The sequence below is a fragment of the Numenius arquata genome, chromosome Z, assembly GCF_964106895.1.
Source record: "Numenius arquata chromosome Z, bNumArq3.hap1.1, whole genome shotgun sequence".
NCBI lineage: Eukaryota > Metazoa > Chordata > Aves > Charadriiformes > Scolopacidae > Numenius > Numenius arquata.
Genome location: NC_133616.1, coordinates 41,657,777 through 41,671,963, shown reverse-complemented (window position 1 = coordinate 41,671,963; position 14,187 = coordinate 41,657,777). Strand labels below are relative to the sequence as shown.

Here is a 14,187-nt window from a genome sequence, read left to right as displayed (position 1 = left end):
TCCCTGAAGCTGGCTGCGGTCTTGGACCTTGTCACAGGTGGTGGAAAGCACATTAAAAGTAAGTGCTTCTCTCTCACTGCTGACTGGGAAACAAAAGGCTTCCTCCACTTCTGGTCATGATGCAGATCACAAGCGTGCTGCGAGGTGGTGGCAGCTTGTCCTGACGTCAAGGGAGGGCCACTGCCAGCAGCTCATTACACACGCATCGCCTCAGTAATGCACCTTCTGCCTGTAGCTATAGTAACCCCCTGGAAAATTACCTCAGCAGCCAGTAAAATTCATTTTTACGAAACTAATTACAGGTATAATTAACTTTTTAAAGTTGGTCTGTACTCTAAATTTACTCAGACCCATGTGGTTGGATTATTATTTTTTTTAAAGTAATTTTATGCAATTTTCCCTTTTTTTGTTCCTTTGTGTAATGCCTAGCTGAGTAGGTACTGTTTGGGTGAGAGGCCATATAGCTACAGTGTCTCATCAAAGTAAGAAATTTCTTAGCAGGTGATAAAAATAAACTCAGAGTGCCATGTAGTTGAGACCTAAACGTCTTGCACAGTTGCTGCTACCCCTGCAGCTGAGTTCCCCATGATAAGGCTGGTGGTTACCCACTTTTGGACTAGCCCTCAGGACAGCTGCCAGGGTGTTTCCAATATCCATATCGTTATTATGATTTTAAATTTTGAAGTTAATAAACTGAGGAAACATCTGGTTTGGGCAGTTGTTGGCAACACTCTTTGTGGAAGTTCGTGTTTATGACAAGTCTTGTGGTTTGTTTGCAAGAGCGCATGTGTAGCTGTTTCTAGAATACGCTGAAGAGTTAGTGTTGCATTGCAAGGGCTGATTGCGATATTTGTGCATACATTTTGAGTTAGGTGCTTATCCTAAAATATTCTGCGCATATCTCTTACATGCTTAAATTTTTTTATGTGTGCACAGGATTTGTTTGCCCAGGTGAGCAATGTATTTGTCAGTACTTTGTTTAGGGCTGCATTAGATAAGTGCTTTAAAGCCATGGTGAATCATTTTTTTTAACAAGCAGATATGCAAAAAAGCAATAAAAATCTTAATTTTCTTTCACTCCTCACCCATCTGAATTGTGTGACTCAAGACATTTCACATAGTGCTGGCTGCATAAGTCCTCTTCTGGTTGCAGATAAGCCACTGGAGGAAGCAACTCCACCCTGCTTTCCTGCTGGAGTGTACGGACTTCCCACACCCTAGGCTCTATCCATCAAATAAACTAGCTTAATTTGAACAATTTTAATAGTTTTTCTTCACCGTGCCAAATCATTTTGACAGAAATGTGTTATCAAGCCATTGCACAAGCGAAAGAGCTGGCAGCTGGGGCTGGGCAGACACGCAGCTAGAGCAGGGCTTAAGCCAGCACAGTTGAAGGTGGAAAAGAATTGGCATTAGTTAGCACGTTTTGATATTTTTATTTAAAGTTGCTGCTTGCTAAATTAATTTAAAATCAAGTAAGTTGTTAGTTTAATATGCTGCAGGATACTTAAAGCATATGCATGCAGTCCTGCATTCCCCTGATGTTCAGAGAATTTCTTTTCATGTGGGAAAACAAAAATTAAATTTCCAACCCTCTTGGTATGAGGAAGATTTTAAAAATTAGGTCTTTATTGTGACAATGAGTGAAACGATGATAAACCAAATGAATGAAATTCTAAATTTTCAAAGTCACAGGAACAGCTATAGTAGTAATATTTTTAAATTGTGTGTGTTGGTAGTATGTCTTTAAATATTAATGGTATTCCAGTTGTCTTTTTGCTTTATGTAAATAGTCACCTATTCATTTAGGTGTTCCCTCTCAGCATTTTGAAACAGTGAGTCAAGCCAACAAATCAGTTATTAAAGAAATTCAGATGTTACCCCACATCTCCTAATGCAGTGCAATGTGCTTTGAGAAGAGAAAATGTCTGGGGTTTTTTCTGTGTAGTACTATGGACATAAAAGTGTATGCAAATCATACAAAAGTCACGATAATGTATTGAGTGCAAATGTGCAGATTTGCTTCCACTGGCATTGTAGGAAGGTTGCATCTGACTGAAGAGAGACGATTCATTTCTGCAATATATCAAAAATCTTCAGATGTGATATAAAGCAGTGGGTACAATGGAAGAGAAAGACCCTGATGTCAATCACAATGATACATGTTCTTATGTACATATCCTGAAGATAATAGATTTTTTTGATTAATTGTGTTGCTTTGTTTTAGAGGTTACATGAATTTTAAGAGATACTTAAAGAGTTTTTAGTGATTTTAGAGTACCTTGAAGGGAACTTTGTGTTGCTACTGCAGGCAAAGCTTTCAGTCTGATTTTCAGAAAAATGTTTAATCCTGTTGAAGTTGATAGCAGAATGTGAAGTTATGTATTCTCGTATGGTAACAAGTTATCTGCAGAACTGTTAAAGTCAGTAGCAGAAAATATCTACTCCTTTGATTCAGAGCAACAACGCACAAACTTCATTAAAACCTGAATTCCAGCACAAGTGATTCTTCAGCATCAAAAGTCTCTGTAAAAAAAAAAAATTCAAAACTTAAAAGAAAAATATCTTTTTTCCTACTGAAACAGAATTTCATTGACTATTTGCTGTATGCTCACAACATGAAAATAGCAATAATGAAAGATTTATAGGGCCTAAATGTCATTATTAAAAGTAATGCAGGATGTATTCTAAACTGCTTTTGTCAGACTGTGGATTCTGGTTATGATTTGCAGTATCACAAAGATTTTAAAGGATTTTGCAGATGCTATCTGATTCTTTTTTTTCTCTGAGGGACTCTTAAATGTTTTTGACACAGTTTCCTTGACTCTGAGTTTGCATGTGTGTTTAAGACACTTCTTAGAGAGCCCAACATCCTTTCATCTGTTAGTTGAAGAAATCTTGGGACAGAAATAGGACTCCATGAGATCGCATAAGGTCTCTTCTATGAACTGTATAGGTTTTGTAAGATGCTACAGGTGAAATGAGTCAGAGGGCTGCTGTTTAGTAATTGAATGAGCAGAACTTGAGCAGAACCGAAAGAGGATGAGGAAAAGCTAAGTATTTTTTAAGGAGATAAATGAATGCCTCTGGAGCTTAATGACATCAATGATTTGTGTTAGGACAAAAAAAAAAACAAACTCATCTGCCTGTTTAATGTTCTCCAGTAACACAAATGAGATTTAACTATTTAATAACATCCTTTTGCATTATTGCCTTTTTAAAATCAGCCAGATGTGCATTCCAGCGTATGTTAGTTGCGTGTGCACTGTGCTGGTGGTGCAGAGGTACAGTAACCAGCCTCACTTTGGAGACCACAGCTGAAGCTTGCTAAAGGAACACAACAAGACAAATGTGTAAATGGGCCACCTACTAATTTATTCAGTTAAAATTCTGCTGTTGTGAAAACCACTATAGCATGTAATGACCCACAGTGACCCTTCCAAAATACAGTCACCAACCATAACCAATTTTGGGGGAGTGAGAGGGAAAAAGAAGCTAGTTCATGGTCTCTATCAGTTTCTTACTGTGGTAGTTACCAATTTTATTCACATACACTTTCCCCTCCACCCCTCAACAATTCAATAACGTGCTTATCCATTCAGCTTTTTTGTGTAAACACCTGAGGGCAGATAAGTTCTCAGACTCTCAAGCCTTCTCCTTATTGGCAGAAGCTAATCGGTGTTCTCAGAAAATATTTTTGTAGTAGTAGTTTCTGAATTACATGAGAGATATTATATGGTTCAATACATCTTTATAACTATGAGTAACTTTCTCACATTCACTGCTTACTCTCAGATTAATCATTCATGAATAAAATTGTAGTGAGGGAGATTTTATAATGTTTTTGGCTCCCTCCCAGACCTAACAAATCAATTCTTATGTATTTTTGCTGTAAGGTAGAAATCAAACTGCTTTGTTTCTGTCATTGTTCAGGATAACTTTCTCTCACTGTTTCATATAGAAATCATTTAAAGCACCTAGAAGAAGTCTAATTATTTCTTGTGTGTATTTATTTTAGAAGAGCGCTTTCTAATAGCTACAAGGAAAAGAACATATTCAGAGTTTAGGGATAGTTGATCATCAGTCAATAAATTACAAATTGCTCTCCTCTCCTGGAATGAATGAGGGGATCCATAGGTTAATTTATCTTCTCAGTGGCTATCTCTAGGTCACTCTTGTGCTAGGAAGTAACCAAATGCCCAAGGATTTCGTTTCCTGAAGCAGTCTTTTTCCCAGGCATCTACCATGCAGAGAGCCCAAGCTTCCTGGTGCGCTGGTTTCATGTGATGTCTAGCTCCTGGACCCAAACAGTCTATTACACACACACATCTTTTTGGAAGTATCTCTTTTATGAGAATTCATTAAAACCTCCAGTACACCAGTGCTTTATGGTTGAAACCCACCATTAAGCAATCGCAGAAGAGTTTTGTGTTGTAGTTAATGAACCTTTACAAGCAATTTTATAATCATTTGGGGTTGTTTGCTAACCAACTGGAGAGTATTTAATGAACTGCAGACTTATTAACTTAATCAGAAGTGTGAATGCAGGACTTTCAGGTTCCAGGGATCCCACTAAATAACCAGTGCTGCCTCCTGGTAACAAGGTCCAGAGAATTTTTTTTAATTTGTCAGTGGATGGGGTTTTTCTTTTTTTTTATTTAATCTCCAAACAGTACCATTTATCCTCCTATCATTTTATAACTGATAATGATCTATTTTATATGAGTTCACTGTTCTTTGGGAGGTTCATGTTTGTCTGTCCATGTATTTGTGTAGACACTGCAGAATGAATATCGTAAAATATGTTACATATTCAAATAAAACCGCAATTTTATATTTTTCACATTATATTATTTGTCTCTAAATTACCTAGAATTATTGAATTGAAAACTTTGAATCTTTGGTGAATTAACTTGTGATAACCAACAGACTTGTATGAAAATAACCGGAATAATTATGCTACCCTTCTGTAGAATTTACTTGAAGCTATGAAAGTGTGCAGGAACGGAGAACGGAGCACACTTTTATACTTTGTCCCCTGTTTTATGCCGATAATGCTCTTTTTTCTGTTGCACTTTTTCCTACCCCACAGCCCATTTCCATTCCCAAGTCTTCCTTTCTCTTTTCCTCAGTGGGATGATGGTGTCACTGTCTTGCATTCCTGTTGTTTCTCCCTGTCTGTAGCTACCTTAATGACTTGGACCGCATAGCAGATTCCACCTATCTGCCAACTCAGCAAGATGTGCTCAGAGTTCGAGTCCCAACAACGGGGATCATTGAATATCCATTCGACTTACAAAGCGTCATTTTCAGGTAGAAAAAAAAAAAAATTAACACCCACTTGCTTTGTTTCTTTTGTCTTCTTCCACATTAGTAATGCCATGTATAGGATATTGGTTAAAAGTACATGAAAAGCAATTATTCTATGTTTTTAAAATTTGAGCTTGATCAATATATTTTAATGTAATTGTCCACATCTGAGAAAGAGTGGATGTTAAAGATATCGAAACAATAACAGACAATTATGTTTGTCGTTTTCTGAAGGTAGTTATTACTCAAAGAAAACCTGCAATCTGTCTTTTCAATAATACATAATTTTCACTATGAATAATAATCTGAAAATACAATCACCTGTCATTCGTGTAAATTATGGAATACAAAGTTACAACTCATGTAGTTGATTTTTAAAGAGAAATTATTCTTGGTTAGAGAGAAATCATCCTACTTGAGTGCAAGTACAGTTGTTTAAAAAATATGCAATTGCAAGTTGGACGCCTGTGTTTAGTTACACTGAGACACGGGATGAAGTGGGAATACATTGCAAGCAAATTAGAGTTTTGATATTGGCTATTAAAAGTTTTAGTAGATACGTATTGTATTCTATTTGTCCTCTTAAAATGGGGCAGCTTTAACAAGTTGGGAATTCTGTCTCTGGTGATTTGTGGGCGAAAAGGGCAAACCACCAAGTCTATTCCATTCACATCTGTTTCTGCTGAATAGAGCAGATTTCGACACATTGCCAAATCATGGCTCGTGAGACCTTTGTATCTCAGAAATCTGAGAGTTTTGAGACCGACAATAATTCAAATACAGAAAACACATCAGACTTAAAAGCAAATATGATTAACTGTATACTTAGAGCAGATTCCATTAAACATCAGTGGAAAAAATTGTTAAGGAAAACAAAACCAAACTGTGTTTTCAACTGAATTCTTGAATTTTGTCATTTTGTGTGTGCTTGTGTCTTTATCTGTTAAGGCATTCATGAAGTTAATGTAGGTATTAATTTTGCAGAATGGTGGATGTAGGAGGCCAGCGATCAGAAAGAAGAAAATGGATACATTGCTTTGAAAATGTCACATCTATCATGTTCCTAGTAGCTCTTAGTGAATATGATCAAGTGCTTGTGGAGTCAGACAATGAGGTAAGCAAGCATAAGCAAAAAGCACCAGTTTTAAAGAAAAAACAACTTCACTTGCCCAGTTCCAGATGTTTTCCAAATGCATCTACCAGCAGTCGTATGTAACTGCACTCAATGGAGTGAAAAGCACTCAAGAGGGGAGGAGGGAATCGGTCTTCAAACATGGCAAAGCTGACCTACTCCATAGAGGATTCAAAGAAACCTATGTATTTTGTGTTGAAGGGGAATATGGTTGGATACAGAGAAACGTTCTTAGTGTAGCTGTTTGTGCAGTTAGTGTTATGTAGCAGAGCCACAAAAAATGGAAATGAAGACAAAATTTATAAATTCTGAGCTAGAACAGACCCTAAAGTAGTAAACTTCATTTGTTTGACTTAAGGCATGGGATGTATATTGTATTTTTATTTCAAAAAAAACCAGAAGTAGGAAAGTGTATGAGCTGAGGGGTCAAAGCACACTAGTATCCAGTATTTTGAATGTAGTTTTACAGAGGAAGGAGATGATTTAAAGTCAGGGGTCTTTTGTGTTTCCTGAGGACTATTTTAAGTTTTTAATCAAACTTCTGTGAGTTACTCACTATCACTGTCTTATGCAAGTCTTCTAACACATACTTAAAAAAGTTAGGTGAAAAAAAGAAAACATTGGAATGTTCTTCATGGCTGCATACATGTTGATTTCACTGTTTAAAATAATGGTTGACATAACAGAGTAAAACAGGTATCCCTGGATATTCATGTTTCTACGCTGAACTTTTTTCAGGATTCATTTTTTAATAAAGTCTAGGAGCTCTGAAAGCTTTTACATTTATAATCTTTGCATAAAAGAAAATTATTGTTACGTTAGTTATATAATCAACTATATTATTCAAAGCTGAATTTGCAAAAATGATGTTGTAATCTGCACCAGCTACATCTCTTGTAAATTTGGAAGCTAGACATGTGTAGATAAAAAGAGGACCCAGTCAGACTTGGCTCATTTCAAGCCAAGCCAGAAATGTCTGGTTCTATCTTCTTCCGTTTGCGTTATTCTTTTGTAGCCACAAAGTCAACACAAAAGTACTAAGCATTTTAATTATACAAGTCAAAACAAAATATATTGGCAATCACAGAAAGAAAAACTAGTTGTGATGATTTTCAAATGCTATTCTGACTATCCGAAATAAACTTCCAAACTTCCTGATGTTAGCTGTTTATCACTGTTGTTTCATATTACCTTTCTCATAAGGAGAAGTCCTCATAGGAACTGTCTCACAGGTAGAGCTCTACCAGATGCTGGTTCCCTATTAAGTGTATGCTGTTCTAGTTAGGTGGCTTGCTCAGACCCTTGCTTTGGTTTGTCAGATAATTTCAGTGTGCAGGTTGTTACTTAGAGCATCCCTAACTCTAGAAGATGGAGCAATATCTTCCTAGGCTGAATCATTTGGTGTGCGTGATACTGCTCGGTGTTCCCGTAAGCTAAAAGGGTTCCTGTGTTGTGAACTGAATAGAGCGTCTGGCTGAAGAATAGCTTTACATTTTGGACTCTCCAATACTGAAGTGGTGCCTTTTCTATAACTGCTTTTCAACTGTTATGAAAAAGATTACTTTTCTCATTAAGCTGTTTTGATTTTTCAAGTTTTCACTTTTGAAACACTTTGTGGAGGCAAAAGCTGTAAAACTCCTCATTGTCTTGCAGATGGTTCTTCCACCTCGCTGCTAATCTATTTATGTTTCTTAGTAACAACAGTGGAAAACTTCTGAGTCTTTTTGTCTTCCAGTTTAAAATACATCCATAACTTTAATTCAAACCAGTTTTTGTTTTAAAGTCATACATACATACCCTAGTAGCGCTTTCCAGCAGCCTTAAGCCTCTGTTACTCTAGCTCTGGGATGGATCCAGACTGTCTTAGAGCTAAGCATCTGTATGGGCAGCTTGGTTTTGTCTTTCAGCAAGCCGTAGCTTCTCCATCTAGATTTTGTTGGTACACCAGAGGACTGTTTTTTTCCCTTCCTTTTCCTTCCCCTGTATCTCTAAACATTACAGTCCCATAAAGCATGGGAGAAGAATGGGTTTATTTATTCCACCTAAAGCACGGTGTGGTTTGTCTGAATATGGGTGTGACAGAAGTATGGGAAGAGGTTTTAAATATGTTAGTTGACACCTTGAATTAAGAAATTTACCCCCAAAAAATATTTTCATTTTACAGTACTTTAATTTGGAGACTGTGATAATCAGACAAGAGATAGTTTTCACACTTACCTTTAAATTGTGAAACAGGTTTAAAATTTTAGCACCAAAGTGAGGGAGTGCATGTAAATGCCCTACTTTCTTCGTATGTATGCTATCAGTGTGATACTGTGATAGAATCTAATGCTTTTTTGATCTGTGTGCCTCTTACTGAAACTAAAAGATCTGACTCAACAACTTGCAGTGTTCTCCTACCCCCTTTGCATTGCTTTCATGGCCTGATTAAACAGTATGTTTTTTGTTAGATGGCCTACTTTCTTTTTCTAATTAGTCCACTGCATGTTATTGCCTGAAGTCTTTTTCCTCATAGTATGTTTTTATAAAAAAACCTATACTCTTCAATCATCTGTGGCTTTTAGTTAATACATTTTTTCATTAATCTCATTTTCAGGAGTGAACATAAATCTGTAAGAATTATTATTTGCCATTTGGTGCATGTGTTTTTATCTGACCATCATTATGAAGCTGGTTTAGAGCCCTTAAGACTCTTGATTTGTATTTTAAAGTGTAGTACTTGATAGACTATCAGTTGTAAATCCATTTCTTCCCTTGTTTAGCTTATTGAGGAGAAATACATTTGGATTATAAATCAGATGAGGCTATACTGAGTTGAGAAGTTTTGCTAGTGTCTCTCAAGGGCTTTTACCCACTGGATATGTGTGGGATTGAGCTAGGAACTGTTTCTGTCATCCGTGTCCTTGGAGGAGATCAGTATTAAAAGTTCTGAGAAGTGTATTATAACTACTCTGTAAGTGGACTTCATGCATAGAAAATAAGACGAGTGTTCAGATTGCCTGTTATTCTGAGTCCTGTGTACGATGACTCTTAATGATACATCTGTGAAATTGCACTTCCGTGACAAAGATCTGCAGCTATAGAGTTAGAGGTTTCAGTCCTGAAGAAACGTACGCATGACTGCCCAACTGTATTTTAACTAGGATTCCTCTAACAGGCAATACTCAGAAACAACGTCAGCTCTCCTCTCAAGTATGTGTCTGGATTGTACATAACTAACCATCTGATTTTGGTGCATAAATTTGAAGCAGGAAGAATTGGTAAGGACAGTATATTTTAACATCTTTCAAAATTTCAGATGATGTACAGCTTTGAAATGCCTTTCTGTTCCTAAATTAATGTAAAAGGAGAGATAGCTAACTGTTCCAAATTCTGCCCTTAATAAAACAGTAACTCTGTCTAGATTCATTGGTGGAAATGAGGGCAAAATTTGATCCAAAGGACATAATATACTAATGACATTAATAGTGCTGTAAATTAAGTAAATCGTCCCTCAGTCTGGTATGATGTGACGAAGGAATACATGTTATAAGTTAAATTATCAGATGTTTGACCTTATCACTTTTTCAGAAAAGACTGACAGAATTAGAGGTAAGATAAAAAATGAAGGAATCATCTCTCTGGTAAATTAATTTATGATGTATTATGTTCTCTAGGTCAGGCTTTTACTGTGAATTATACCAGCAGATCGGGAGTAATTTGCAGTTATATCATAAAGCACAGTTAAGAACTTTTCTATTTTAAAAAACAACTTGTTTTCTTAAAGAAAGGATTTTTTCTAGGTAAAGGATAATAATCCATATTCCAAGATATACTACATTAAATATGTATCACATGTAGCTCTTCCAAACATACAAAATCTCATGGTCTCAGTACAATAAATGCAAAACCAACTTCCAGCTTTATAAGAGAACCGGTAACCATTTGCAGCTGTGGAAGGACTAGAAACATCACAGTATACCTGTAAAATCTAGTTTCATAAAAAAGAGGTTTTCATTATCTCTGCAGAGCTTGTTAAGTACTTGGAAATGACAAAATAAAGGATAATAGTTACTGATGCTTATACATACTTTTCTTCCACATTAGTGCACTGAAAGTTTTAAGGCATATGTGATTTCATGTAGCTTGTGTATATCTATGGTCTTATGTAAATGTGGGCTTTTTGTAGGCTGAGATCTTTCTTCTTCTGTATTCCTAGAGGAAAACCAGAAAAGACAGCATACAATTTCCTCAGTTCAGCTAAATTAGTGGATTAATAGGCTAAGTGAAATTCTGAAATTTTCTAAACTATCAAAAAGCAAATACTGCTTCTCTTGAGGTATCATGGGTGGCTGCATACTTACAGAGGCATTGGACAGCATAAAGTATTAATAGATAAAAGATAACTTTTAGAAGTAAATCAGCATGAGTATTCTGAATATGCATTGAACAAAATAATTTTGGCAAAAAATGCCAGTTTAGATTATTTTGGTGAGAGCTGATACATTTTAGTTTAAAAAAATATAGAAATACTTTTGTGAAATGTGAAGTTTTAACAAGATTGGAGAAAAATGTTGCTAATATTTACAATATAAATATTATGATAATAAATAATAAATATTGTAATAGTAAATATTACAATATTTAATATTCTTCGACTTTGACTTCTAGTAAGGAATTTCACTAATGTCCAGCATTATAGATACATATTTTGTATCCTACATACATACATACAAATATATATGCATCTCTATGCCTTAGGAAAACAATAGTTTTTTCATTATTTTACTTGTTAAGCAGTTTCTTTTCATACATAAATGAAGCCACGTATAACAGAATCACTGAAATCAGTCTCTTCCTTTGTTAAAATAGTAACATTAATATAACATTAAAAGCTTTTATTTCATAGGTAGTTTATATGCTGGCTTTTCACTGACCTTGAATAACGAAGCAAATAGAACTGGTTTTACTGTTAAGATCTAATTCATTTATATATCCTGTCCAGATGGGCAATTTGCAACCCTTTTAAGAGGTTTATTAATAACCATTACTGGTTCTTTTTAATCAGAAAAAGAGGAGATTCTTGTAGAATCTCCTTGTAGTAGAGTACTGCTCTTTCTTAAAAAGCTCTTGTTTTAAAGCCTTTTTTTTTAGCTTTTGGTTGATTTTTTAAAGGGTTTCTTTTTTCCAAAGCTTGTACTGTTTCTTAATAAATTATGTGATTTAGCTGCAACCAAAATTTTTAGTTTCAACATAATAATGTGTAACTGAATTTCTGTTAAACTAGTATTTCCTTCCCTTTAATCATCAGAGCTGTCATCTGATTTGCAATAAAGTTTTATAGAAACTGCTGCCTTCTTACAATTCTTGTATTTACAGATTTGATCCCAGATCGCGGATTTCAGATTGCTGAAAATGTTTCTAACATATGAAGCAGGCTGGAATGGCTTAAGAATTCTGAGTTTTTTAAGTAATAGCAAAATTGATTCTTTGGCTTAAGAAATCCTAGACACGTGCCTTCAAGCTTTGTCCAATATTGCCATTGCTTCCCGTGTGTCCTCCTTTCACACACGTTAAACTGTTACCTAGGATCTATCTTTTCTGTGCTCTTGACAAATGCCACATTGCTCAATGGACATCCACAGAAATGATGACATAAAGCAAATTTTCCTGGCTTCTTGCTTTTGCCTTGTATTCATCGGTTCCCTGGCTTTCATTTCCCTACCGAATGGTGTGTCTGCTTTAAGGACCTGCATCATCTAACCTGAGATGGTAACCAGATCAAATCTTTTGTGGGCCAGTCTCGATCAGTCATTTTTAAAACATTTGAACATGTGAGTGAGTGAAGTAGAATTGGTGGCTTAGAGGGGTAGGATCTCCATCCTGGAGAGAGATGTTCAAAGCTTGACTGGACAGGGCCATAAGCACCCTGATGTAATAACAAAGTTAGTCCTGCTGGGAGCAAGGAACGGGACCAGATGACTTCCACAGGTGCCTTCCAAAAAATTCTTCTGTGATTCTAAGTAGAAAAATCATAGTTTGCCAAGTAAAAGATTTTTTTTTTTGTTTCTTTCTTTGGGGAGCATCTTTGTGGTCATGCCATAAGGTTTTGCCATAGCTTCTTCAAAAACCCTAAAGAACCCTACTTTTTTTGATGGTGGATGTCTGAATAATGCAGTTACCTTCACAGTACTTCATTTACATTGAAAAACTGTCTTGCAATTTTATCAAAAGTAACTCTTGTATGAAGACAAAACAGAATATTTAGAAAACTGGGGCTTCAGTACCTCAGCCACAAGTTCAAATTAAAACTGAAGGAGCTTTGTAAGGTGGTTTTCTGTGATACTTCTGTGCTTCAAGTACTGAATAAAGGCACTGTGCAAGGATGTCAGTTCTTTTGGTTGATGGAAAAATTTATTATTCTTAGGTTGTCCCAAATAGAAAGGATCAACATTGCTTGGTCTGTTAAAAAATATTCCAGTTAAAGTCTAATGTATTAAAATTGTATGAAAATTATTACATGAAACCCAGGATAAGTATTTTTACTGTGAAGTCACTTTTGTGTTTATACAGCTATATAGATGCAGGCATACATGCTCCATGTTTTGAATCTGGACAAAAAACATGTGAAATAGATGAGTACCCCAAAGCCTAGATGGAACTTCTGTAGTGTTCGTCAGTGGGGTCTGTTAAGTGGTGACAAATTGGTACAATGTTCCAGTAGCACTTTCTTTTGATGTGGGACAAAAATAAGAAATGGCATGAGGCCACAGAGTTCAGAATACTTTCAGTCTTTATGGAGGCAATTATCTGAAGCACGTATTTCATTTTTTCATCAGAACTATCTTGCTGTTCACATCTGGGCATGCTTCCACTTCTCTTGCAGCACTTTGTGTTCCTTATTCACAGGCTAGTCCTACATGGCTTAGCGTGAAGGCTGAAAGAAAACAATGTTGAGATCAGAGCACTTCTCTTTTTCTGCATTGTGAATAAATACAATACTTTAGTTGTCTGGTTTTTTCATCAACATTCAGCAGTCCAGAACAATTGAGCATGGGGCAGAGGGATAATATGAGCTCCCAGATAGAATTAAAATCCTCAGATGGTCTGCATAATTATTTAACAATGTTATTTCCATGGGAAGTAATATCTCCAGAACTCATTGTTTATTTGGAAACTAGAGAAAATAAAACATTAACCACCTGTGCCAAACATTCTTGCTGTATGTATTGTATCTGTTCATACCTGTTCACACATATGCATAATTTTCTTTTTAGTTTGTGGATAAAGAACCTATCGAATGTAAACTATTCAGTGCTGGGAAGCATTTGCATAAGTGAGAGCCAGAGCCTTTCTCACTTCTGTTAAAGTGGCTGGTTCATAATGGAGATGGGAGGTTGAGTGATTGTGAACCCACTTGCAGAGGCTGCCAGAAATGCTGCTGGTAAATGTTGCTATTGGCAGCAATTGCTGGCATAGACGGCTGCCACTTATTTTTTTCAATAACCAGTGTCAAAACTGTCCAGAAAAGGGCCCTTTTCAATGACAATTTAATTTTAAAATATTTTCATCCATTTTTTTTTCTCAAAAATATGTAGTTATTCATGAAAAATTATTATTCTGGCATTCATGTTATTTCATAAAACTATCTAAACAGCCATTTTTTGATTTAAAAAATATTTGACAGCAATGTTCAGCCTATGTCTGTTGAACACTTTCTGGACCACTTTTTTTTTGGACAGTATTTTTGTGGTGTGAGGGTTGTT

General features: G+C 35.8%; 1 protein-coding gene across 1 annotated transcript in view; it reads left to right on the top strand.

The window, feature by feature from the left end:
- The window catches only part of LOC141477341 (guanine nucleotide-binding protein G(q) subunit alpha), a 133,877-nt gene that overhangs the window by 104,372 nt on the left and 15,318 nt on the right, over positions 1-14,187 (top strand). Inside the window, exons 4-5 of the mRNA XM_074166471.1 lie at positions 5,185-5,313; positions 6,295-6,424. Of these exons, the coding sequence (XP_074022572.1) occupies positions 5,185-5,313; positions 6,295-6,424 (259 nt within the window). The remainder of the gene's footprint in view (positions 1-5,184; positions 5,314-6,294; positions 6,425-14,187) is intronic.